The following is a 25,229-nucleotide window of genomic DNA, read 5'->3' as shown; positions in this document are numbered from 1 at the left end:
AGTAATTAAAACTGCATGGTACTGGCATAGCAATAGGCTGGTTGATCAATGGAATCGAATCAAAGACCCACAAGTGAATCCACACACATATGGTCACTTGATTTTTGACAAAGAAGCTAAATCTATTCAATGGAAAAAAGATAGCATCTTCAACAAATGGTGCTGGTCTAACTGGATGTCTAAATGTAGAAAAATGCAGTTAGACTCATATTTGTCATCATGCACAAAACTCAAGTCCAAGTGGATTAAAGACCTCAACATAAAACCAGAGACACTAAATCGGTTAGAAGAAAAAGTGGGGTAGAGCCTGGAACACATTGGCACAGGAGACAACTTCCTGAACAGAACACCAACAGCCCAGGCCTTAATGTCAACCATTAATAAATGGGACCTCATGAGGCTGAGAAGCTTCTGTAAGGCAGGAGATGCTGTCAACAGAACAAAGCGACAGCCTACAGACTGGGAAAAGATCGTCACCAACCCTACATCTGAGAAAGGTCTAATATCCAAAAGATATAAAGAACTCAAGAAATTAAACACCACCAAACCAAATAACCCAATTGAGAAATGGGGCCCAGAACTGAACAGAGAATTCTCAACGAAGGAATATCAAATGGCTGAGAAACACTTAAAGAAATGCTCAACGTCTTTAGTCTTCAGAGAAATGCAAATCAAAACGACTCCGAGATTCCATCTTACACCCATCAGAATGGCTAAGATCAAAAACTCAAGTGACACCACGTGCTGGCGAGGATGTGGAGAAAGAGGTTACAGAAGGCTTTCTATGAGAAAAACTTGTTTGGGTTTTGGAGAAAATGTTGGATTCAATCATATTATCGGGTAGTTATGTAATGTGAGTATACAAGTAGAAATGTCCCTAGTGGTTTAGGATGTGTTTTGACCCAAGTGAAGAGACTACTGATATTTCTATTAATTATGTGTAATATAAGGTAGTTTTTAGAGTTTGGTCTTGTATTCCTTTATTCCTCATTCCTAATTTGCATGTAGAAGTCTGCATACACAGTGAACAGGAGCATTGGTGGTGGCTGGTGGTGGAGGTGATGGGTTCAATTACCTTGGAATCAAAGTGAGATCAGAAAATACCAACATACAGGAGACTAGAGATGTGCTCCTGGGTGGTGGAGCAGTGAAAGAGAACAGGAGTCGAGGAATTCTCACAGAACAGTGGATATGATGATAAAGTCGTTAGAATTATTCAATGAAAGGATGAACAGGAAGAAAGTGAAGACACACCAGGGCTCATGGCTACTGTGTGCTTTGTACTCCTTTCCTCATAGTGCAGGGTAATTCTTGGGGGAAATTAGTTTGTGCTGCAGCTGCTCTGAATGTTCTTGGTAAAGTTGCTTAGAATGTTGAAGAACTCTGAAAAGCTCTATGTGGAATTTTCATGAACTTTTAATGTCGCACTTTCATGATGATCTATCTGTGTTGTATTTATTTGTATGTGTATTTTACCATTGCCATCTCCTTTCAGGCTTACATGGTTTGCAAGATGGTGATTTGAATGTGTATCTGTCTTGGTAATGTCTGAGTGTTTATGTGATTGTTCCCCATGAAATTTTGTGTTTTTACCTGGGCCAGTTCCCGAATGGCAGGCTATCTGTGGTGGACCTTTGACAGCTGTGGAAGAGTTGGGATTGCTTGGAGCACAAGCACAAGCTCCAGGGCCCTAGACTACAACACAGAATCCCTTGACTTCCAGTCAAGGGTTCACTCCTTCAACATAGTGACTGGCCTCGATACTCTTGTATTCCCCTAAGTTGATAGAAAAACTGTATACCAGCAATAGCAACAACACCAAAAACAAAACTAACAAAAATAAAAATTTTAGAAAATCTAAAGTTACTTCCCTAGGTCCCTTTTCAATTTATTGTTAGTATCTAGTGTGGCTCCTGTGGATTGCTTCTTCTAACGTGGCAGCATTTGAGTGTGAAAGAATACCAGTTTGCTTGGGATTTGATGCCAAGATGCACTGATGAACATTTTTGCCTTGGATGTTCTAAAAGAAGGTAGAGAAAGAAGGAGCAAGCAGTCACTCCGCCATTGAAGGTCTGCTCTTTGGAACAGGAAAGTGTAGGAGTTCCCCATTGCTTTTGCCTCCTGAGTCACTGGTCCTTGGTGTGTGGTCTGCAGCAGGTCAGTGCAGGAGGCTGCCTCACTGAGTGGTGTAGAATGTTGTACGTAGCTTGAGTTCATAAATGCTTGTCTTTTGTATAGACCTAAACTGAGTGTGCCTGCTCTAGCTTGGTTGTTGCTGAAGCCGTGGATTTGATGTAAGTGAACCCAGAATGTGAGTGGATAATATGCAGGGAAACAGATTTGTGCATTGATTCAAATCTCTGGAATGTAGATTGCTTTTTATTTTGTTTTGGTTGAAACTAGCCCACATAGTTTGAGTTTTTCTCTTTTGCTATAGTTGTTTTATTTGACCAGTGCCTTAACTAACTTCTAATACTGAGTTATTATCTTGAATTCTTTAATCTCATTTAGATTCAGTGACACTTATTTTCTCATTAGTTTCAACTTGGCATTGAGGAGAAATGCATTGATTTTCAAGAAGTCATGAACTCAAGTTTTGCACCTTGGCATGGAATAGAAAAGCAAAATTTCATGGAGAAAATTTACTGGAACATTTTGGGCTTAAACAAATTACCCAAGTTTGCCCTTCCCTCCCTCCTTCCCTCTCTCCCTCCTCCCTCTCTCTTTTTTTCTTTCCACATGGTTTCTCTGCATAGCCCTGGCATTTTCTGGAACATGGAACATTTTAGGCTTAAACAAATTACTCAAGTTTCTTCTTACTTATTTATACATAATACATACACAATACACACATACACACATACACACACATACACACATACACACACACATACATTCATACATACACACATACATTCATACATACATACATACATACATACATACATACATACATGGTTTCTCTTCATAGTGCTGGCTGTCCTGGAACTTGTTCTGTAGACCAAGCTGGCCTCAAACTCAGAGAACTATCTGCTTCTGCCTCTGAGTGCTAGGAATGCAAGCATGTGCCATCACCACCCAGCTAGCTACCTATTTCTTAAGAACAGTGTCCTTACCAGTGTTTTTTCATGTATGTGATAGGTATGTGTGTTTACATGTGTCTGTGGAGGCCTGTATCCATATTGTGTTTCTTCCCTGATTACTCCCCACTGTGTGGATTCAGTCAGAGTTTTTCACTTGCACTAATCTCACTAGTCACATCGCTCCAGGGATGGCCTGTCTCTGCCTTTTAAGGATATGTAACATACACTGTGTCTATTGATATGGCCACAGAACCCTTACTTTGGAAAACATTTGCCCTGTTCTTGGGCTTTTGGTATAGTGAAGGATGAATGTCTGGGACTTAGGAGATCATACTTTGAACTTCTGCTTATTGCTCTTTGGTATTGTGACTTGGAGAAACCCTTAATCTTACAGCCCCAATTTCCTGAGAGTGGCTAAGTTCACTTGTAGCAGCACTGTGTGGGTAGAGGTTTTATTGTTGACTCTGGATGGGACATTATTTTTTTCTTTGGGTCTATTCAAAGTGTACTGTCTTTTGTTAGGTAGATGTATTTTAAATTCTGAAGAGTAAATCATTTAAAGCCCCTTTTCATAGGCTACATTTGCTAGTTCAGAATACTTCCTGAGAAAATATATTTTAAGATAATTCATCCTCTTGATTAATTTTATTCATTCCAAAGAATGAATCCATATCCAAAGAATCTGTTTTTTAAAGATGCCCCCCAGTTTTAAATTGATTATAGTTAATTCCAGGTTGCTGTCTCATCTTCTCTCATGTTGGTTTCAGTATTGCTTTTCTTTGTAGGAGCTAAGCACTAGCCAATTGTACCACACTCTTGGTTATGGAGGTGAAAATGGGATGAGTCCACTTGTTACCTACTGGTTGTTAATACTTTAGAAGGCAACAAATTATCTTTTTTCTGTGTTGACTTTGGAAACAGTTACTGTAGGATAACTCAGGGGTGTACATTAAAGTGAGATTTCCACCTGGAATTCCTAGTACTTGGGAGGTGGAGACAGGAGGCTTAGGACTCAAGGCATTCCTCCATACCATAGCAAACTTGAAGCCACCCTAGGATGCACAAGACTTATTTTAAACAACAACATGTATGGATTATTATGTTTAATTTTACTTTTAGGTCAAATTTATATATTAAGACATTTTGGTTTTTTTCCCCTATAATGTATTGATTTGTTCAAAAATAGTTCATTGGAAGCGTGAGGTTTGTTTGTTTGTTTGTTTCTTCTATTTTTCATTATTTTTTGTATTTTTCTCTGTATCCTAGGCCCAACAGCAAAGAAACCTGGATAACATTGTCTTGCAGCAGCCTAGAATAGGAAGCAAGAGAAAATCTAAGAAAGATGTTTATACGATCTTTGATGCAGAGATGGAGAGCACAAGCCCAAAGTCTGAACAGGATTCAGGAATTCTAGACGTTGAAGATGAGGAAGATGATGAAGAGGTAATAAATATTCAAGTTCGGGTAAATGAAGCAATTTTTTAGGTTCAGTTTGATGTTTGAAATGTGCTTATTCACGTAAGAGCTGTGTGATTTTCGGAACATTCACTGTAGTGCTAAAGTTAATTGAACCCCGACTTAAAGAAATTGTAGCGGCACCAAGGTAATTTACATTTTAAATGTGTCATTGGTTTTGATTCCTTACTTTTGGGTACTCCATTAACAGATGAAAGAGGGATGTTGGCCTGACCCTGGGAGTAAGTGGATTCCACCTAGTCTGAAGCAGTTTCTTGAGGTCAACGAAACATGTTACTTACTTTGTTCTGTTCTGTTTTTACTTACATCGATGGTGTAAACTGATAGTGTTCTTTATGGAATTTTCATAGAAGTATATTTATACTTTGTTCATATTAAACCCCTCGGTACCCTCTTTTGTCCCCTAATTCTTTTCATTTGTGCCTTTTTCTTCAAATAGGCCCCCTGCTAATTTTTATCTTACCTATGTTTATGTTGTAAAATCTGGATGCCACATGTAAAAGAAAAACATTTATCTTTCTGTGTCTCTTATATTTTGCTTAAAATGATGATCTTATGAGTGTGACATTTTTGGTTTAAAATTGTTTTTTTAATATTTATGGGTTTCACAATGACAGTTTTTCAAATATATAATGTGCATTGACCATATTCATTTCCCATCACCCTCTCCCCGTCTTCCTACACATACTAGTTTCCTTTTTATTTGATGAAATATGTATGTGTGTATTTATTAAAATTACATTCCAGAGATGACGGAAAATATGTGATTATCCATCTTTCTGGGGTTGGCTTATTTTGCTTAATGTGATAATCTCCAATTCCATCTGTTTTCTTTAAATAACACGATTTCACTCTTTATGGCCGAAAAGGTTTTCAGTATTTAAATGTGTACTGCATTTTCTTTATCTCTTCATCTGCTGATGGACACGTAGACAGATTGCATATCTTGACTGTTAAGAAAAGTGACACAGAAAACTTCTGTATGTTGACTTGGGTTGTTTTGGGTAGATGTCTAGCAAGTGGTATTTCTGGATCACATGGTAGTTCTAGTTTTAGTTTTATTTGGAGGTTTTTCCATATTGATTTTTAAAATGGCTAGGCAAGTGGTAGTAGGTATTGATGAATTTCTCCATAGGCACCAGTTCTTTTTCCCTTCTTCCCAGTATTTTTTTTTTTTAATCAGATAAACTTCATTGGCTATAATGCTGTTACTTCGAAAGCTGTTTGTTTATATTTGGGTACACATGTGTGTGTGATTGTGTGCATGTATGGGTAATGCATGTGGTTACATGACATGAGGTTAGATGTTTCTCAGGAGCCATCCATCTTTTCTTTTCTTTCTCTTTCTTTCTTTCTTTCTTTCTTTCTTTCTTTCTTTCTTTCTTTCTTTCTTTCTTTCTTTCTTTTTTGAGAAAGAGTGTTTCACTGGGACCTGGAAGTCACTGATCTGACTAGCCCCAGAATTCTCCTATCTCTGTCTCTCAGCAGTGGGATTAAATCCTGGACCACCTTGCCCATCCTTGTATACCAGTGCTGGGGATTGAACTCAGGACTTCATGCCTGAGCAACTTTACATAGTAAGCTGTCTTCCCACCCCTGTTTATTGTTTTAACAAGAGCTATTCTGTCAGGGATGAGATGGAATCACACTTTAGTGTTGATTTTTATTTTTCCAATAGCTGAGGACATTGAACTTTTCTTGTATCTATTGGCTCTCTGAACCAATGCCTAGCGCCTAGCGCCTAGTGCCTAGTGCCTAGTGCCCAGTGCCCAGTGCCTAGTGCCTAGTGCCTAGTGCCCCAGTGCCTAGTGCCTAGTGCCTAGTGCCTAGTGCCTAGTGCCTAGTGCCTAGTGCCTAGTGCCTAGTGCCTAGTGCCTGTGTGCCTAGTGCCTAGTGCCAGTGCCTAGTGCCCAGTGCCAGTGCCCAGTGCCTAGTGCCTAGTGCCCAGTGCCTAGTGCCTAGTGCCTGTGTGCCTAGTGCCTAGTGTCTAGTGCCTAGTGCCTAGTGCCTAGTGCCTAGTGCCTAGTGCCTAGTGCCTAGTGCCTAGTGCCTAGTGCCTAGTGCCTAGTGCCTAGTGCCTAGTGCCCAGTGCCCAGTGCCTAGTGCCTAGTGCCTAGTGCCCAGTGCCTAGTGCCTAGTGCCTAGTGCCCAGTGCCCAGTGCCCAGTGCCTAGTGCCTAGTGCCTAGTGCCTAGTGCCCAGTGCCTAGTGCCTAGTGCCTAGTGCCTAGTGCCCAGTGCCTAGTGCCTAGTGCCCAGTGCCTAGTGCCCAGTGCCCAGTGCCTAGTGCCTAGTGCCTGTGTGCCTAGTGCCTAGTGCCTAGTGCCCAGTGCCCAGTGCCCAGTGCCTAGTGCCCAGTGCCCAGTGCCCAGTGCCCAGTGCCCAGTGCCCAGTGCCTAGTGCCTAGTGCCCAGTGCCCAGTGCCCAGTGCCCAGTGCCCAGTGCCCAGTGCCTAGTGCCCAGTGCCCAGTGCCCAGTGCCCGGTGCCCGGTGCCCGGTGCCCGGTGCCCGGTGCCCGGTGCCCGGTGCCCGGTGCCCGGTGCCCGTGTGCCCGTGTGCCCGTGTGCCCGTGTGCCTAGTGCCCAGTGCCCAGTGCCCAGTGCCCAGTGCCCAGTGCCCAGTGCCTAGTGCCCAGTGCCCAATGCCCAGTGCCTAGTGCCCAGTGCCTAGTGCCCAGTGCCCAGTGCCTAGTGCCTAGTGCCCAGTGCCTAGTGCCCAGTGCCCAATGCCCAGTGCCTAGTGCCTGTGTGTCTCCTTTTTATTGATCTCTAGGCAAAACCCAGGACACCCTCTGTTCCCCACTGCTGTTCTCTCTTATACCTTCTTGTGTTGCCCTGTTATCCTTAAACTGCTAAAGAGCTCTGAACTGTCACCCTCTAGCTTTTTAGTCTGAAGGGAGTTGCTTAACACGAAGGACCTTGAATCTTAATCTGTCAAATAATAGTAGTTTCTAATCTATAACGTTATATAAGTATATAATACATTAATTTTCCTTGCTGGCTTCCACTGTGCTTCACTATTATTATTCCTTGTAGAGTTAAAAAAACCAATTTGGTCTCTTTAAATTGTTTTGCATGAAAAATAAATAGGTCATCTATGAAACATTAGCATTGGAGTTTGGTTGAACATCTCAGGGACTATTATATGTGTAAAGCACTTTTTCATTATTTTCATATTTAACTGTTCATAGTCATCATTGTTAGTTAAAATTTGTATTCTATTATGTTGTGTTTATTATGTATATAAGTTATACCAATAACTAGAATGCTTGGAAGCAGCGAGATTCGGTAGTAAAGACATGTAATCTTAGCTACTAGGGGGATTGAAGTTGGAAGATCTCAAGTTCAAGGCATTTTTTGGTTATAGAGTGAGATCAAGGCCATATTGGGAAACTTAGTGAAGTGCTCTCTGAAAATACAATGTAAAAACATAGGCTGGCATTACAGCAGTGTGCTCGGGTATTTGTATCCGTGTGTGAGATTCTCGGTCCTGAGGACTGCCAATGAAGCTTGAGAGTTCCATTCTAATCTGCAGGTACCTGGGTAGTAAGACGTCTTAGTAGATATCTCATTGCAAAAAAGTCTGTTTATTTTTGTTTTTGAGATTATAATGTAATTACAGTATCTTTTCTTTTTCTTTCTTTCCTCCATACTCACTCCTATTTCCCCCGTGCTCTCCTTCATATTCGTGGCCTCTCTTTTCACTAATTGTTATTACATGAAGTGCTCAGTCTGTATAATGTTACTTGTGTATACTTTTTATGCTTTCAAAGTTGGCCATTTGGCTCTGGACTCCCAATTTATGTATTCTTCCCTGAGAAGAACACTTCCCTCCCCCACTCCTACCTTTCCTCAGTTGCTATATCCCTTCTAGCATTTGATGTCAGTTATTTTGTTGATCTTTGCCATTCTGACAGGGATAAGAAGAAATTTCAAAGTTGTTTTGATTTGCATTTCCCTAATTACAATGGATAATGAACTTTTCTTGGAGATCTTTCTTAGCCATTCGTTTTCTTTTTTTCTACTTTTGAGAAGTGTCTGTTCAGGTCCCAGGCCCGTCTTTTGAGCGGGTCATTTGGTTTTTGACTTATTTTTCTATTCTGCATATTAATTCCCCATCAGATGTATAGCTGGCAGAGATTTTCTCCCATTCTCTAGGCTTCTTCTTCATCCAGTTGATTATTTCTTTAGCAGTGCAGAAGCTTTTCAGCTCAATGAAGTCCCACTTGTCAATGGAGTCCTAGGAAGAATATTCTTTCTTACACCTTTATTATGTAGCATACTGCTTATGTTTTCTTCTGGCAGCCTTAGTGTTTCAGGTTTCACATTTGGGCCTTTGATCCATTTGGAGTTAGTTTTTGTAGAGGATGATATGGGTGTGATTTCATCTGTAGACATCCAGAGTTCCCAGTGCCATTTGTTGACATTGCTTTCCTTTCTTCAGAGTATGTGTTTGGTGTTTTGTCAAATATTGTGGTTGAAATTACATGGACTCATGTAATTTTTTTTTGCTAGTATAGTACTGTTTTTATTACTATGGTTCTGTTATATCTTAACACATCACAAAAAGTCTTGAGTGCTGTTTAATGAGTCATTTAAAAAGACTCTACTACCCACCTGATAACCCATGAAGAATGAAAGGGGTATAGAGTGGACTTGATCCCCTAAATAGTTCCTAGGCTTTTCTCATGTTGCACGCAGTATCTTTCTGTGAGGGTGTAGATCCATCCTGGACATAGAAACAGCAATCAGACTCCCTACAAATGTACAGGAATACAGCATAGTGCTCTATCAAGGAAGATAAGTTAGGCTGAAGAAGTCGTTCAGTGGTTAAGAGCGCTTGCTGTTCTTGCAGAGTTCAGAATTTGGTTCCCAGCACCCACATGCAATGGAAGGGGTGTGTGTGTGTGTGTGTGTGTGTGTGTGTGTGTGTGTGTGTGTGAGAGAGAGAGAGAGAGAGAGAGAGAGAGAGAGAGAGAGAGAGAGAGAGAGAGAGATGGGTAGCATGTTACAGCTGACTCTTAACTTCAGCTCTCACACACATGGGTATAAAGATGAGGTAATCCCTTTTCATGTTTTGGGTGTCCAAAACATTTGGGTGTCCAAAACATTTGGGTGTTTAATGTTTTAACGTAATGGAGTGAAATTTACCCTGTGGTTTATGGAAATAGAAGCTAGGCACAGACTATATGTACCGATAGAGAATATACAGTCAGGAGAGATGGCTGGAGAGTAAAAGCAGAGAATAAAATATATACCCAGTTCTGATGTGTCAACCATGATTCTTCTGTGTAGGAGTCGGTCTTTATTACTAATCATTGACACCCTCCCAGCTCATTCTTTTGAGTATGTGTGCCATGTTTCTATGCTTTAGCTAGTGAGGGTCAGAGAGAATGAGAAAAGTGGGGGGAAATGAAATATATTGGCAGGAGCCTCGTTTAAAGGAAGCATTAGAAGAATGTACTAGGAAGGCAATATTCTAACATAACCCCACATCCCAGTCAGACACCAGTCACATTAGAGATTTGCTGATTGAGCTCTTAAAACAAAAATTCAGCACTTCACTTTCTAATGGCATCCTATCTTAAAAAACTCCCTACCTTATATTTATTTACTTCTCAGTTTGAATCTTCTTCAAGTGCACATTCTTAATCTCAGACCTCATGTAGAGTATTATTTGTTTAGATGTCTCCAAACTGGCTTCTTGGCATAGTGCTTGCATGTTGTGAATAAATTCTTCAGATAAGGTCTTTCGTGACCTACTGTGACGTGCTGACCTTCATTCTTGTCGTTCTTCAGCAGACCTCATTGAGAGCAGCATAGTTTTGAAGTAATTTGGAATCCAAGAGCAGGCTAACTGTGGCATAGACTCCTACAGGGCACGGTTCTTGGTCTGTTTGTGACCATGTGCTGTCTTGAGAGCTTGATACACACATACGGTGTCTCCTCCTAGGAAGATGTGTGTGTGTGTGTGTGTGTGTGTGCGCATGTGAGAAAGTAAGCAAAGATTCAGGAGGTGCATTTGTTGTCAGGCACCAACTGAGGAACCCCTATTGCAGAACAGTCCTTCTGGAACTTATGTGTGCTTAGGACTTCCTGGGAATTACATTAGGATGCGGGTACAGATGAACCTGTGTTCTTACCAGGGTTCCACGTGAAGGTCGTGCCTTTGGACACTGTGTACACTTTGCATCATAAGGCTGCAGAGAAACTTGAGGAAGCTTTTTAAAGTGCATCAGTAGAAGCTGGTCATAAAATGCTTGGGTTTCATTTTGATTTCTGTACAAAATGTTTTAATTTTTGTGGCAGTAAACACAATACTTAGCCATATGTATGTTTCTATCTGTAACTTCAACATTTGGGAGACAGAGACAGGAAGATCAGGAGTTTAAGGCTATGGTGACTTTGAGTCCAGCCTGGGCTACAGGGTACTTGTCAACACTAACACTAACAACAACAACGACAACAACAACAACAGCAACAACAACAACAACAGACCAATGACCAAAACCCTAACTAACAACCAAGACAGACAAACAAATAGATGTACTATCAAGTGAACCAAAAGAAGAAAGGGAATAAATTTTAAATGCAGCGCTCAAAGGAGAATTATATTTTACTTTTAAAATTCTATTACTTACAATACATTATCAAGATTTTAAACAAAATTGTGTAGTTCTAACTTCATAAGTTTGTGTATCTTATTTTTTCCTCTTTCTGTGGTTGGCATGTGTGTGTGCATATTTGTGTATGTACATATGAAGGCAGAAGTTGCTAATTGGTGCCTTACTCTGGTGCTTCTCATCTTATGTTTGGAGGCAGTCCTTTGTGAACCTGGAGATCACATGTTTGGCTTTGGCTTGTCTGGTTGGCTATCAACCCCAGGGACTCTCTTGAGGCTGGCTCCCTATCCCTGGGATTACAGGCATGCATCATTGTAGCACTGTACTGACTGAGCCATCTCCTCAGCCTCTTTCCTATGCTTTCAATAGACATATGCTTAATTTTTTTTTTTTGAGTAATGACAGTTTAAGGTATTTACTTTCTCTTTGTCTTAATGATGTCTAATTAGAAACCAGGGAATGAAGCCAGTAGGAAAATCCAAACACCTACAGCATAGCTATTCACACACAAAGCAGACAGTTAATAAATTATTAAAGTTAATTTTGTGCTAGTGGTGGGAAAAGCTGAATAGCTTGAAGTAAAGAACGAAGTCCCAAGTTTGTCATTGTAATGAAAGCCAATCATCATGTTAAAACAGTTGATACAGTCCACCTCACTCTCAGCTTGTGATGGAGTTAGCCTCTTACTACTGAGCAGGGTTGCAAAGAAAAGTATTTTCTAGTAACATTTCTTTGTGCTTTATTTTATTTTTGGTAACTCTAATGAATGGGTCATAATGAAGATTTATTTTGTTTATCTAGTCATATCTAGTATTTAACCCTTTTTTAAAAAATGGACAACTTCATTAAATTGATTTTTAGTGACCACCTGTGTGATCTAGAAAGCTTGCTTTGAGCCAGCATAGACAACAATATGCATGGATATAAATTCTTTTCTAAGTGCCCATATGGAACTCTTGCTTTTAAGATTGAGAATGTCTTTATAATCATATATTTACCAGCAATATCATTTTGGGGATCACGTGAAGATAAAATACAAAGATTTTTGAAGCTGCTTTTATACCTCTGCAGAGGTCGACCATGGTATCTATGGAGAGTGGGGCTCCTGTGAGCACAACATGGCATCATATAGAATGTTCTTTCTTCATGTAGACAATGCCTCACATACATAACTGTTATGGCAATATAATTATGTGCCTTTAAAAAAGTAAAGGTGAACTGTAAGTTGACATCCTTTTTGGTAACTTGTATTTGCATGAACTTAAATAAAACCCAAGACTTTGCTGAAATAGGCAAGCATTGAGTATGAAATAGTTTGAAAGAGCAAGACCTGTCATTTCCTCTTTGTTCCAGGTGCTCAAGAGCTTCTGTAATCTTAGAATACTCTGTTAGTGCCACAGATAGGGTATACTTCATTAGCTAGCTTGTAGCTATTGTAATTTGTGCATAAACTGTTAAGGATCAGGCTTATCATGTCATCCACACCAACTGTGGTCAAACCAATCAGAATAGAACACGGCTCTAATGAATGTTGCCTGAGTGGTTCAAGTGATTCATGCTAGGGTTAGCTCTTGGAATTCTGACTCCTCCTTAAAGGTACAGATCCTGGCACTTAGGAGGCAGAGGCAGGCAGTCCTCTGTGAGTTCCAGGCCAGCCTGGTCTACAGTGTAAGTTCCAGGACAGCCAAAGTTACACAAAGAAACTCTATCTTGAAAAACAAAACAAAACAAAAAAGCAGAATTATCAGGAAGAGCTTCTAATTCACTTACAGACTTCATGGAATTAGAGCCTTGAGGGGTGCTCTGACTGTGGTGAGGGGTGAGCTTGTCCTCATGCTGCTTTTCATTCTGCATGTTTGTCCTTGGGCCTGGTGCCCTGTTTGTAAGGATGCCATCCTGGCTTCTTAAAACCCATTTGTCTCTTTAAAAAGCGTTGTCTCCAAATAGTCATGGTGGGAAATAGAGCTTCAACTTAGGGATTTTGGAAGAAGACAGTTCAATTCGTAATACACTTCTACTGGAGAATAACAAATAATATATATTTAGGAAGTTAAGTTCTGTTAGCTTTGTGCTTTTGCAGAAAATTATTCAAATTTATTCTGTGGCCAGGTGGTGGTGGCTCACACCTTTAATCCCAGCACTTGAGAGGCGAGGTAGGTGGTGGATCTCTGTGAGTTGGATGGAGGCCAGCCTGCTCTACAGAGTGAATTCCAGGACAGCCATGGCTACACAGAGAAACTCTATCTTTTAAAAAGCCAAACCAAATCAAGCCAACCAACCAACCAAACAAAAACCTTCCATGCCTACATGTTTATTGTAGAACCTCGCATTGATAGGAAGGTTGCAGGAAATGGGCATCACTTGTCAGGCAGGTGAGATGTGAAGTACAGGGCACTTCATGTTCATTAATCAGATCCACAGCCATGAACCAGTTCTTGGCCTGCACAGGGCTTTAAAATGTTTTAAATTGCCTGGGCAGTGGTGGTACACTTTTTAAATCCCAGCACTTGGGAGGGAGTGGCAGCCAGATCTCTGAATTTGAGGCCAGCCTGGACTGCAGAGAAAATTCTAGGACATCCAAGGCTACACAGAGAAACCCCGTCTCAAAAAACAAGCAAAACAAACAAACAAATAAATTAAATTAATAGCTTGATTAGCTCACTATTTTGATAAAATATCTTGTTAGAGAGTTTGTAAGGATGCAGTGTTTATCTTGAATCACAGCTCTGGTTGACTGTCTCTTACTTTGGGACCTGTGACAGTTTGGTACATAATAGGATTTAGCATGTAGTAGAACACAGCTACTCATAAGAGGGAGAGAAAGCCACCAAGATCCACCCCATGGAAGAGAGCCAACCCCTGACACTACTAAAGATACTTTGCTATGCTTGCAGACAGGAGTCTAGCAGAGTTGTCCTCCAAGACGCTCCATCCAACTGCTGTTTTAAACATTGAGTGAATCATAGGGAGTCTAGTGGAAAAGTGGGGGGAAGGATAAAAGGAACTAGAGGTGACAAGAGCTCCACAAGAAGACCAACAGAGCCAACTAACCAGGGTCCAGGGGGCCGTGTGGAGACTGAAGCACCAACCAATGACCATGCTTGGAGTGGACCTAGCTCCCCTGCACAGATGTAGCCAACAGGCAGCTCTGGCTTCTTGTGAATCCCTAATAAGTAGAGGCGGGGAGCTGACTCTGTGGGTTGCTTGCCTTTTGATTTCTTTCCCCTGGAGGGACTGCCTCACCAGGCCACAGGGAAAGAGGAAGTGCTATGTCCTGATGCAACTTGATAAGCTTTGGTGGGTGGGATCCCCTTCTCTGAGGAACAGGGGAGGGGGCACAGGGGAAGAAAGAGGGAGAGTGGAACCTGGAGGAGAGGAGGGATGGGGCTAGATTGGGATGTAACTGGAACAAACAAACAAACAAACCCAAAAAGAGCACCTGTTTTTAAAGAAGCCCATGGCCACTCACACCTGTCTGTTACCTCTCAGTCCAGAGTATATGACACCCTTTTCTGGTCTCCTCAGGCACTGCATGCATGTGATGCATATGCATGTGATTACATGTAGGCAAAACACAGAAAATAACAACACATCTATCATTTAAAAATAATATTGTTATTTTTTTTGAGATTTTCATATTACCTCTCCTCCAACTCCTCTCAGATTGTGCCCCATTTTCCTGTCTTCTCAACTTCATTTTGTTTCTCTCTTTAAAAAAAAAGACAAAACAAAACAAACAAACAAACAAAAAACCCCAATGAATAAATAAGCAAAAGCCCATGGAGTCCAGTTTGGATAGGCTGACTACTCCTGAGCAGGGGCAGTTGTGCCTTTTTTTTCCCCACAGTCCACGGAGGCTTTTTATTTGTGTTTTACATCTCTAGAAAAAGAATCCCAGGATTTTCCCTCCTGTGTGTTTTTGTTTTGCTTCTTCATGGTCCATGATGCCAGCTGAGGGTGTCAGTACAATGAAGCCAAACTGACGGGATGGGAGCAGATTGTTCTGCCATTTTTCTAGGTTCTTGAGTTGCACATCAAGTCTAGGGCTGATCACGCCACACTTGTTCAGCCTGCCTGTGAATGCACAGCAATTTTCCCAGCTCTGTGGTCATCAGTGATCTCAAATTCACCAATGTAGCCATGCTTTATCATCACAGCCAGGAAGCGGACGATGACTTTGGAGCACGGCCTCTCTTCTCAGCATTGTTGATGCTCTTGAGCATCTGCCAGGACATTCATGCGCACCATGGTGATGGCGCCGAAAGATGGCAGTTGTTACTTTTTAAGTTAATTGAATTTACATAAAAATTGTGACTTTTCTAGTTTGTACTAGACTGACTCTAGGCAGCAATGTGTCAGAACCCCTGCTGGGACTGCACGTGAGCAGAGCCACCACCCTCTGCCTAATTCTCTTTTCCAGGAAAATATCAGATTGTCTATATCGGATCTCCATCCAAAAAATGGCAGAAATGAAGAATGTGAGGGCCACATACTTAGAACCAAAGATAAAAACATAGTGTTTTATCAGACTGATTCACAGCTGTAGGTTTCTATTGTGATATGTTTTCATTAGGAGAGTACAGTATGAAATTATGGCCTTCTTCACATATTCCCACTATTATGCATTTTATATAGTTAAAAGTATATATAAAACTACGTGACAAAAGGAGAGCTTAATAGGCGAAATGAAGACTTGAGAGCATGTTTTAAACATTCTATTTTTTTTTTTGTTTCATATACATTCTTTCAGGTATATCAGAAAATATGGTGGGAATAGTATAAAGGTTTGCTACTTTAAACTTATTTGTCTCAATTATAAACTTTTACCTACCTTTTCAGGTCTTCTAGAAGGTCTCCCTTATATTTTCATTGCTTATTAACCCCTTCCACCTTTTTCTAAGAGGCTAGTAACCCCAATCATGGGATGTATTTCTGCCTTCTCCTTTTTCTATTTAAAATGCACCATTTACTTTCTCAGATGGACCAGCTTAATTCTATATTTTTAAGAGTTTCATATCTTAGCTGGGCATGGTGACACACGCCTTTAATCCCAGCACTTGGGAGACAGAGGCAGGCAGATCGCTGGGAGTTCAAGGTCAGCCTGGTCTACAAAGTGAGTCCAGGGCAGCCAAGGCTACACAGAGAGATCCTGTCTCAGGGGTGGCAGGGGGAGAGTTTCATATCTTTAGAGAAATTATTCCATCCCCCCTTCCATCCATCCTAGTAACCTAAACCCTCCACTTACTAAATATGCTGCTTATCATCACGCTGTTAAGCCATTATTGAGAGCAGTGGGCATATACATTATTTTCCTCTCCCTGAATTGAGCCACTGGATAGAAAAAGGCAAACTTCATTGTATTTAAAGTGTTTCTTAAAAATAGCATTCCTTAGTTTCATTGCAATACAGTGACTCATTCAGAAAATTCAGCTTTGAACAGTTATGTCACTGCATAAGCAGCCCATGTGCAAATTGTCCTGGTTGTTTCAGTCATGCCCTCCATCACAGATTATTTTTACATTTTCCCTGTTTCTTCAACCAGGCAAGTACCACACATTCCATTTAAAATTTATGTGAGTTTAATCTGCCTAATAGTTTTTTTTTTTTTTAGGACCCCTCTAGCCTTAGTAGTTTAAGCTTTTGAGTGCAAACCTGGTTCAAAAGACAGAATTACATGAGGAGACATTGAGAGAAATCCCATCTCCATCCCTATTCATTGTCCACTTCTACTTAGTTATTGTATTGTCAACATTATTAATCCGTATATGTGTCTTTTATTATTCCTAATGCTATGCAGCACAATACAAAGATATTTACTCATTTGAAAATATACCCTGAAACTCACTCCATGTTGGTTCATGGGAACTCGTCTCATTCTGCCTTCACTACTGATTAGGAACACTCCTTTTTGTATGTAGTTTTAGTTCAGTCCACTCAGTCAGTCCACAAGTGGTCAAATAGTGATTTCTAACATTTTTCTTATAAAAATATTGTTTCAACTTCACAGCCCTTACAGTAGGTATATTAAAAATATACCAACAACCCCATACTGGTACTGTCGAGGATGTCATGTGACCCATTGGGAAGTCTGGGACACTGGTGTGAAGATGTACAAGAGGGCAGTTGTTATGGCAGACACCTTGCACCTTTCCCTAACATTGTCATATGCTTACTGTCCGGTCTCGTAATCCCCCTAAGGTGTGATTCTCCACACTCCCATCTGTTTCCTGTTTTCCTTAATAGAGAATTGTATAATAGTTTCGTTTTTTTCCTAATCTTAATAGGTATAATGGCATCTTGGTATAGTTTTCATTTTTATCCTTGGAACTGTGGGTGAAGTTGGCTCAAGTCTTGTTCATTTTTACAATGATTTTTAAACTGTAGAGATGATCCATGAAAGTTTTGTCTTTCTTTTTCTCTCTTTGTCATGCCTTACACCCAGTCCTCCCTTCTTTCCACCTTTCCCTCCTCCTACTCCCTCTCTTCCCTTTTCCCATTGCCTCCTTCAATTTGTTTATTTTCAGGGCTATGTTAGGGATACAAGGACTTTATTTGTGTAGTTCTGTAACATTTGTTTCTATACATTTTTGTTCCCTCTGGGTTTCCTCTGCCCAGACCTCTTATGTTTAGTATTCAATTGACTATTCCACTACCCTTTTCCCTAACAATTTTTACTATGTATATGAGCTAGATCCTTGTTAAGTAAAGACCATTGGGATTTTTATCTTACCAGTGTTCAGACTGAAGCAGATAATCCTGAAAGGATTATATTTGGTTTTGGCCAAAGAAGTTTTGCTCTACAAGGGGAAATGGTGATTTTTTAAATTTTAATTTAAATTTAATTTATTTTTAATTTTTTATGCTTAGTACATATCTTTGAATAATTTAATGTTAACCTTTTTTAAGGGATGTCCTATGAAGGGTGCTAATAATTTGAGAGCATCTTTGTAGGAAAAAATTAACTTTTTAGGCTAGATCTCTAGTCAAAACTTAGAGCATATATCTATATCTGTATCTATCTATGTATGTATATATGTGTATACATGTGTGCGCGCGCGCGCGCGCACACACACACACACACACACACACACACACACACACACACACACACATTAATTCTCATTACTCAGGATCCCAGTCCTCCTGGTTTGCTGGTAGTCTGTGGTGTTTAGTCTCCTTCGTGAAATCTTATGTCCAAATGAACTCTACCCTTTTTTTCTCTGAACTTCTGGAAGCAAAGTAGTTCAGTAAGCATCCTGGTAAAAAAATATGAGCTAAGTGTTTCATGGCTTCCAAACATAATATGGGGCAGCTTCAGTGGACTCTCTGAATGCAAAAAGCTGAGTCCCTCTAGGTAATCATTTATTGTTCACTCCCTGCAGAAAATGCCTGGTACATTTTAATGAATTCAGATCCATCTAATGCTTAGAAATGAGCCCAGTTCCTGTACCCATTTACTAATACCCAGAAACTGCTTTGCGTGAAGTGGCAACCAGAACGATTTTGAAGGTAGAAAATGGCTCAGATAATTAGTGAGAAACATACCTAAATTCCTAAGAGCTTGTTTTTGTTCAATCCATCTACTTTGAAAGGTTTCTTAAGGGAAAGTAAAGGAGGACTGTGCACAAGGGTGAGTGAGAGCAGGTATCTGTTTGTGTGGTTGTTCTTTGGGGCAAATGTGTCAACAACAAGGCTGTAGTGGACTAGTGTTCTGTGTTTGTGAGCACTGCAGGGACTCATAGCCTAGTTAATGCTTTGGGGTGCAGGGAAGAAATTCAGTTTTTCTTGTATAAGACTATGCTGGTCCAGCAACAAAACAGGGACATTTCTCTGGTTAGATAAGTTTGTTTATGAGTGCTTGTTTTTGAGACAAGGCTTTGAGATGTAGTCTAGGTTGGATTCAAACTCAAGGTCCTTCTGCTCTGATCCTCCGGGGTATGCCAGGACATCCAGCCTTAGCTGGGTTTCCTTAGTGAGTCTTTTCAAAACAGAGGGAGCAGTTGCTCCCGGAGACGCTTTCTGGGGCAAGGATGGTTAGAGTATTAGGTGAAACGTCAGCTGAGGCTTGAGTGGCATCACTTACTGGAAGTCAGAATCTTCTATGTATAATGCTGTCCCCTTGAGCTTGATGAGAAGAACCTCAGTGCACATTTTCCACACTCAGAGACCTCCTTTACCTGAAGCGAGATCTATTAAAGGAGGAAAAGGTAGCATATAAATCAGATCCTGGTGTTCATCATACATTTTCATGATCAGAAATGTTAATTCTTTTCTGTCTGAGTGTGGGATAGTCCGCTTCTACTCTAAATCTTCAGATCTTCTGCAAGAAATAGTTTCTACATAGATATAAAGCCATTTCCCAGTGTTGTTCTTTCCATTTATACAGTTGCTTTCCTTAGCCTGTATTCTCTTTAGTCCTTGAGACATGCTTATTCTCTATAGAGTGATGGCTGCTGGTGCATGTGTCCTACATAAGTGCTGCTTAGCACATATTCTGTAGACAGAAGTTGCAAAGCAGTGGCTTGGTTGAAACTTATTGTCCATGTGACTGCAGTGGCACTAACATGTAGTAATTCCTTCCCTGCCTGCGCCTGTGCTGTGGTTCAGTTACTCTAACACCCCTTTTAATAGCTAGTATTCATTTTGTTAAAAATGCTTTTGTTTCTTATATGACATTCTCTGGAGCGGAATTGTAGCTATACCATCTAAAATTTTACCAACATTTGCTTTTTGAGAAAATCCTTCGTGTTTGGCGGATGGGAAGCAGTGACTGCTCTTGGAACTGTGCAGGCTGTTACGCTGCTGCTGTCCGTGGTGATGAAGTGATTTCATGTGAATTTTTACATTAGGCACAAAGCAGGGTCACGTCCTGTGTACTGTTTGTGGTCACTGCTGGTGTCTTCCTAGGTCTGTTTGAACTTCTAGAAAAATACAGACTCCAGGGTCTTAATGTCTTGAGTTCCTGACCGCCAGGCACAGGAAATGTTTAACTATTTTAATCATGTTGTTGTAGCCCCAAAGAAAGCCCTTATAAGAGGAAATGACAGGGTCCCTCCACAAAGTTATCTCTTATCAGTTCCAGTCCCCACGGATAATGATTTGTCAAATTTGGACATGTGTAAAATGCAAGGACCTTGTTATTTATTTTGGAAAGGAAAAATTAGATGAAGCTGATAAAAGTGTCATGGCTTTTGTTAGGAGACAGAAACCATTAGAGACAGTCATTGTTAGCTTAGGAAAGTTAGTTCCCTTGGACCCTCCCTGATGAAACCCAAGTCTGCCTGAATCATTCTGTGCAACTAGAGGGAGGGGAGGCAAAGAAAGAAGGGAGGAAGAAAATAGGAACCTTGCACTGCCAGGACAGAATAGAGAGCAGACGCATTGCTGCTGGCTGCGTGTGCAGCAGAGTGGCTGCTTTGTCCCAGAGCTCTCCTCCACCCGTGGTTTTAGATTCTCTAAACTGCATTCCATCTTGCAGAAGGGTGACATTCCTTCACGCAGTGCTTGTTGCTCTTCCCTTCGTGCCTTCTGTAGATGTAAGTGATTCTTTTTCATTAGTAGAAGCAGAGAAAACACATCCAGCTCAAAGCAACATGAGTCAGTGCATACTTGACATGCCTCTACCCTCACAGCACGCCGCGTCCTCACAGTGCTCGCTCCTAGTGTGTGCTCAGAGGGGAGCAGGGAGGAAAAAGGGTTTCTAAATATTGGGCTGTTTGTGAGGGAAGGCTAGCTGGTGAGCTGGAGCTTCTTTTTGTTCCTTTAGTTTTTGCCTAGCTCTCTCTGTAGGGCTTTCAAACCAGATAGTTGGGCACGTATGTGGGAGAATTTATTTGTATGTTTGTTTCGGGGCCAGGAAATAGAAGAGATACCTATAGGTCAGGTAAACAGAAAACAGACCTGCTGTCGATGACAGGAGACAACTTTGCCACCTTGTAAGAGGTACCTTTTAGAAAACGATAGTGCAGATAGACAAATGCTAACCATTAACAACAACATGCCTTTCTTTGCTAAGGGGCCTGCAAGCTTATTTGTTGCAGCTCTCTAGGGAAATGCCCCTTCCTATTGCTGCTCATTCTGTAAGGATGGCTCTGACAAGTCATTGGGCCAGGGTTCTGCCTAAAGAATGGCTGGGCTTCCGGTGGTTTCTTTTTTGAGAGAAACTGGCTCTGTGGCAAAGTGAGCCTAAATAAACAAACTGCATGAAGAACTTGTGAAACAAGGCAGTGGCTGAATTTGCTGCTCAAAATTAGGCAAGAAAAGTTATCTAAAGTATGATATATCTATCTATCTCATAAGTAACCACATTTATTCTAAATAAATAATTTCATTTCCTGTATCAATCCATTTTTACTTTATGTATTTCCTTTGCCTTTTTTCAGGTGCACACATTTTTGTGTAGTTTATATACTAGTATAAATCTTGATTTTTTTTTTCTTTTGATGTTGTGTTTTACATAGGTTTTAGCTCTTGTTTTCTGGCAAGATAAATTTTCTTAACATTTCCATGCTGTATCTATATGACACTATAAAGGTGTTTGGTCACTTGAAATAAGAGTCTCTATGGCACAGAAGTTATTTTGGCCCCCACAGCAGCTGTTTTACTTCTGAGGCCTCGTCACTCTGAGAGCTTAAATATGGAGACCTAAGATTTGCCTGGTGGAGTAGAACAGCAGGTAGAGTGGCAGATGGTTCCAGCCAGTGAGCATTGAAATACTCTGTATACAACCAAAACCATTTCAGTATGAGAAACGTTTTGGTTAGAGAAGTTGTGCACCAAAGAAGAGATAGTGTTTGCTTTAGGAGAGAAAGGGCACCAGTGCCTTAACCAGTAGTCAGCCTAACTTGGCTCAGGTGTGTGTGTCTAATGGTTTTGTGCTGGTGATTCACATAGTGACTGTTGTGGCAGGAAAACCCAGCTAGCTCTTCATTGTAATTGCTTCTGTACTTTCCCCCTTCTTTCCCTTTTTGTTTCATTTTGTTTAACATGTATTTTCAGGTCCCTTTTCATTCTTGTTGAATCTGAGTCTGGCAAGTGATGGTTTCCTTTCTCTGAGGAAATTTAGGTCAAAGTCCATTCTGACTTCCTCTTTGTCAAGTCACCTAGCAAATTCCTATTAGTTCTGAGGGTTGATTTCAGCTCTCACCTGATTTTCACTTTATATTTTGATACGTAAGTTTAGTCAACATATCATTCATTATTCACTTTAAAATCTCTTGAGTAAGTTCTTGGTTGACTTTTCTATCTGTCATCTCATTTTAATACAGTGTCCCTACCTTTCTGTATCACTTCGGTATTTTGATGAAAAAGACTTAAGCATTTTAATATTTATGCCCTGTAATAACTGTCTGGCCATTAAAACATTTGTCTTGTGTAGCAAGTGTGACTTTGACCACTGAAACTTGGCTTTTATGTAAACTCTACATTTTGGAAGGAGAGTCAAGTCACCAAAGTGTCTCTGAAGGTAAAGACAGCAGGTTGCTCTTCTTATCTCTGTGAGGCTGTGACACCTGGGCTCACAGCTTATTAGTCTTGTGACAAGAGTAAAAGAACTAAGATTCTTTCTCTCTCCCCCTCCCTTCCTCTTTCTCCGCCTCACTATTTCGCATGTGTCATTTTGAGACAGAATTTCATGTACCTAAAAATGACCTTAAACTCCTGATCCTCCTGCTTCCTCCCAAGTACTAAGAAGACAAGCATGGGGCCTACTTGGGAATGTGGTTTCTTTTAAGGTCTATTTTTCTTTTTTATTTCTGTGTATGTACATGTGTCTTTCTGTGTGCATGCCAACTGTGTGTGGGTACTCATGGAGGCCACAAGATGGTGCTGGATCCCCTGGAACTGGAGTTATGTAGATGCTGGGAAATGCACGCAGGTGCTGTGCAAGAGGAGCAAGCACTTTTAACTGCTGACTCTTCTTTACAGCCTGAGAACATGATTCTCTTGTTGTTGTTGTTTGTTTTAATTTCCCACTTAGAATATATAGTTGGCTTTGAAAACAAATCACTGCTTGAGTAATGCAAATAAAGTTAATGTAGTTTTTCCCACAAAACTTTGATGCTTTTGTAATTGTATGCTTGTAGGTACCCGGGGCTCAAGACTTGGTGGATTTCTCTCCTGTGTATCGATGTCTACACATATACTCTGTCCTGGTGAGTGTTTACCTGACCTCCTGATGAAGGTATGGATTGAACCACAAATTCTGAGCTATTATTATTAGTATTTTAAATTTGCTTTAATGCAAAGTTTTGTTTAATGAGTAATTCCTTCTTGAGTCTTGTTTATATTTGCCTTGTAAAATCCTACAGACCTGATGATGTTTCAAAGAGCTATCAACAGCTTGGCAGGTTATAAGTAGAAATGTATTCAGATTTCTTTGTTTTCAGATCTAACATATTTAACCTAGAATAACTTGCTTTTCTACATTAAAATATTTATGAAAGGTTCTACATTTTTTGACAGTTATTCCTTTTGTTCTATAAAGTACTGGTAAAAGAAAATTTTTAAAAGGGTGATAGTTGGTGTTAGTAGATTCTTAGGGAGTGGCTGTTTCCTTGCTGTGGGCATCCACCTGCGTGCAGATGCACAGGTGAGTAGAGCCTGGTGGTCCTGAGTGCAGTTCTCATATACATTTGCATTTTTTTGAATGCTGGTATAAAATTGTGCTTTTCTTTAGAGACACATTAATCTCTCCATACCCATTTCTATTTTTTATTTTAATTTTATTTTATCTTTTGGTTTTTGGTTTTTGAAGACAGGGTTTCTCTGTGTAGCCTGACTGTCCAGGTCTTGCTTTTAGACCATGCTGGCCTCGAACTCACAGAGATCCACCTGCCTCTGCCTCCCTGAGTGTTGTGGTTGCAAGGATTATAGGCATGCACCACCACGCCAGTCTTCACACCTATTTCTAAAGGTTGGTTAGTGTTTATTTAGGGTTTCTTACCATTTTTATTTTTTTCTTGGAAAGAGAAATTTCAGAAATTCTTTCTGTGTGATTGATATTGACAGTGTAGGATGCTGTAAACATCCTTCCAGTTTGTCTCTGGACTGCAAGCTGTGTTTATGTTTCTTGACCTGGATAGCTTTAATTTTGAGGTAATCAGGCCTATCAATTTTAAACCTATAGTTCATAATGTGTGAACTTCCATAAAAATAACTAAAAGTAAACCTAAACAAACACACAAGTAAGCAATGACTCCCGCAACCTCAGACCAACCCGCTCTAAAGCCCCCTGTTCCAAGATGACAGCACTTCCCAATTATTTCGCTTTCCATCATCCACAGTGCTGAAGGAAATAGCATTATCCTTATGCAGTTTTTAGTACTTACCTAATTCCCTTCTGTATGAAACGGATTGGGATATGTATGTGTGTCTACATAAGTGAGGGTTTATGTTTTTAATGATTGCTGTGTGCCAAAATGGAAGTGCATTTTTGGGATGACGGTAACATGACAGAGCTGTTTTACCACCGTGTGCTGCCTTTTATAAGCTTTGTTAAGTTTTTATGAAAAGGGAACAAATTTGCCTCAAGTGAGAAGTCTAACAGAGTAGTAAAATCACTTACTTGCACATTTATTAGCTGTGTGCATTAGGGTGGTCTAGCACTTATGTATGAAATGTGAAAATAATTTCCTGCTTAGTGTGGTTATTGACAGTGAGATATTGTCAACTCAGTCTTTGGCAAATGACTAACTTTAATAAATGGCACTTGTTTGGTGAGGTGATGTTGTCTACATGGCTGACTATAGCTACAGCTCTAGTATTTTCAGAAGCACACACGATGGAATATGGACGTGTACATAGTAGGTCTAGATTGATTCCTAGTAATAAACAAACTGACAATTAAAATGTATTTCTTAATTTACACTGAGTATATAGGCTTATCTTCTATGAAAACTAGAGTCTCTTGGTTTAGAAATTATCAAATTAGAAAACTGTCTAATCAGAATAGGGTTCTGCACAACAGTATTTGAAGTGGGGAAATATTTGATACTCACAAATTTTGTGTACCATTGTCTAAGGCACTGTTACCTGGCCTGCACAGGTTTTA

General features: G+C 40.3%; 1 protein-coding gene across 1 annotated transcript in view; it reads left to right on the top strand.

Annotated features, from left to right (window-relative positions):
• The window catches only part of Exoc6b (exocyst complex component 6B), a 440,601-nt gene that overhangs the window by 165,549 nt on the left and 249,823 nt on the right, over nucleotides 1-25,229 (top strand). The window contains exons 7-8 of the mRNA XM_051154822.1: nucleotides 4,350-4,526; nucleotides 23,263-23,331. Of these exons, the coding sequence (XP_051010779.1) occupies nucleotides 4,350-4,526; nucleotides 23,263-23,331 (246 nt within the window). The remainder of the gene's footprint in view (nucleotides 1-4,349; nucleotides 4,527-23,262; nucleotides 23,332-25,229) is intronic.

The sequence above is a fragment of the Acomys russatus genome, chromosome 13, assembly GCF_903995435.1.
Source record: "Acomys russatus chromosome 13, mAcoRus1.1, whole genome shotgun sequence".
Classification (NCBI taxonomy): domain Eukaryota; kingdom Metazoa; phylum Chordata; class Mammalia; order Rodentia; family Muridae; genus Acomys; species Acomys russatus.
The sequence above is the reverse complement of the archived record's forward strand: the minus strand, read 5'-3'. Positions and strand labels throughout refer to the sequence as shown.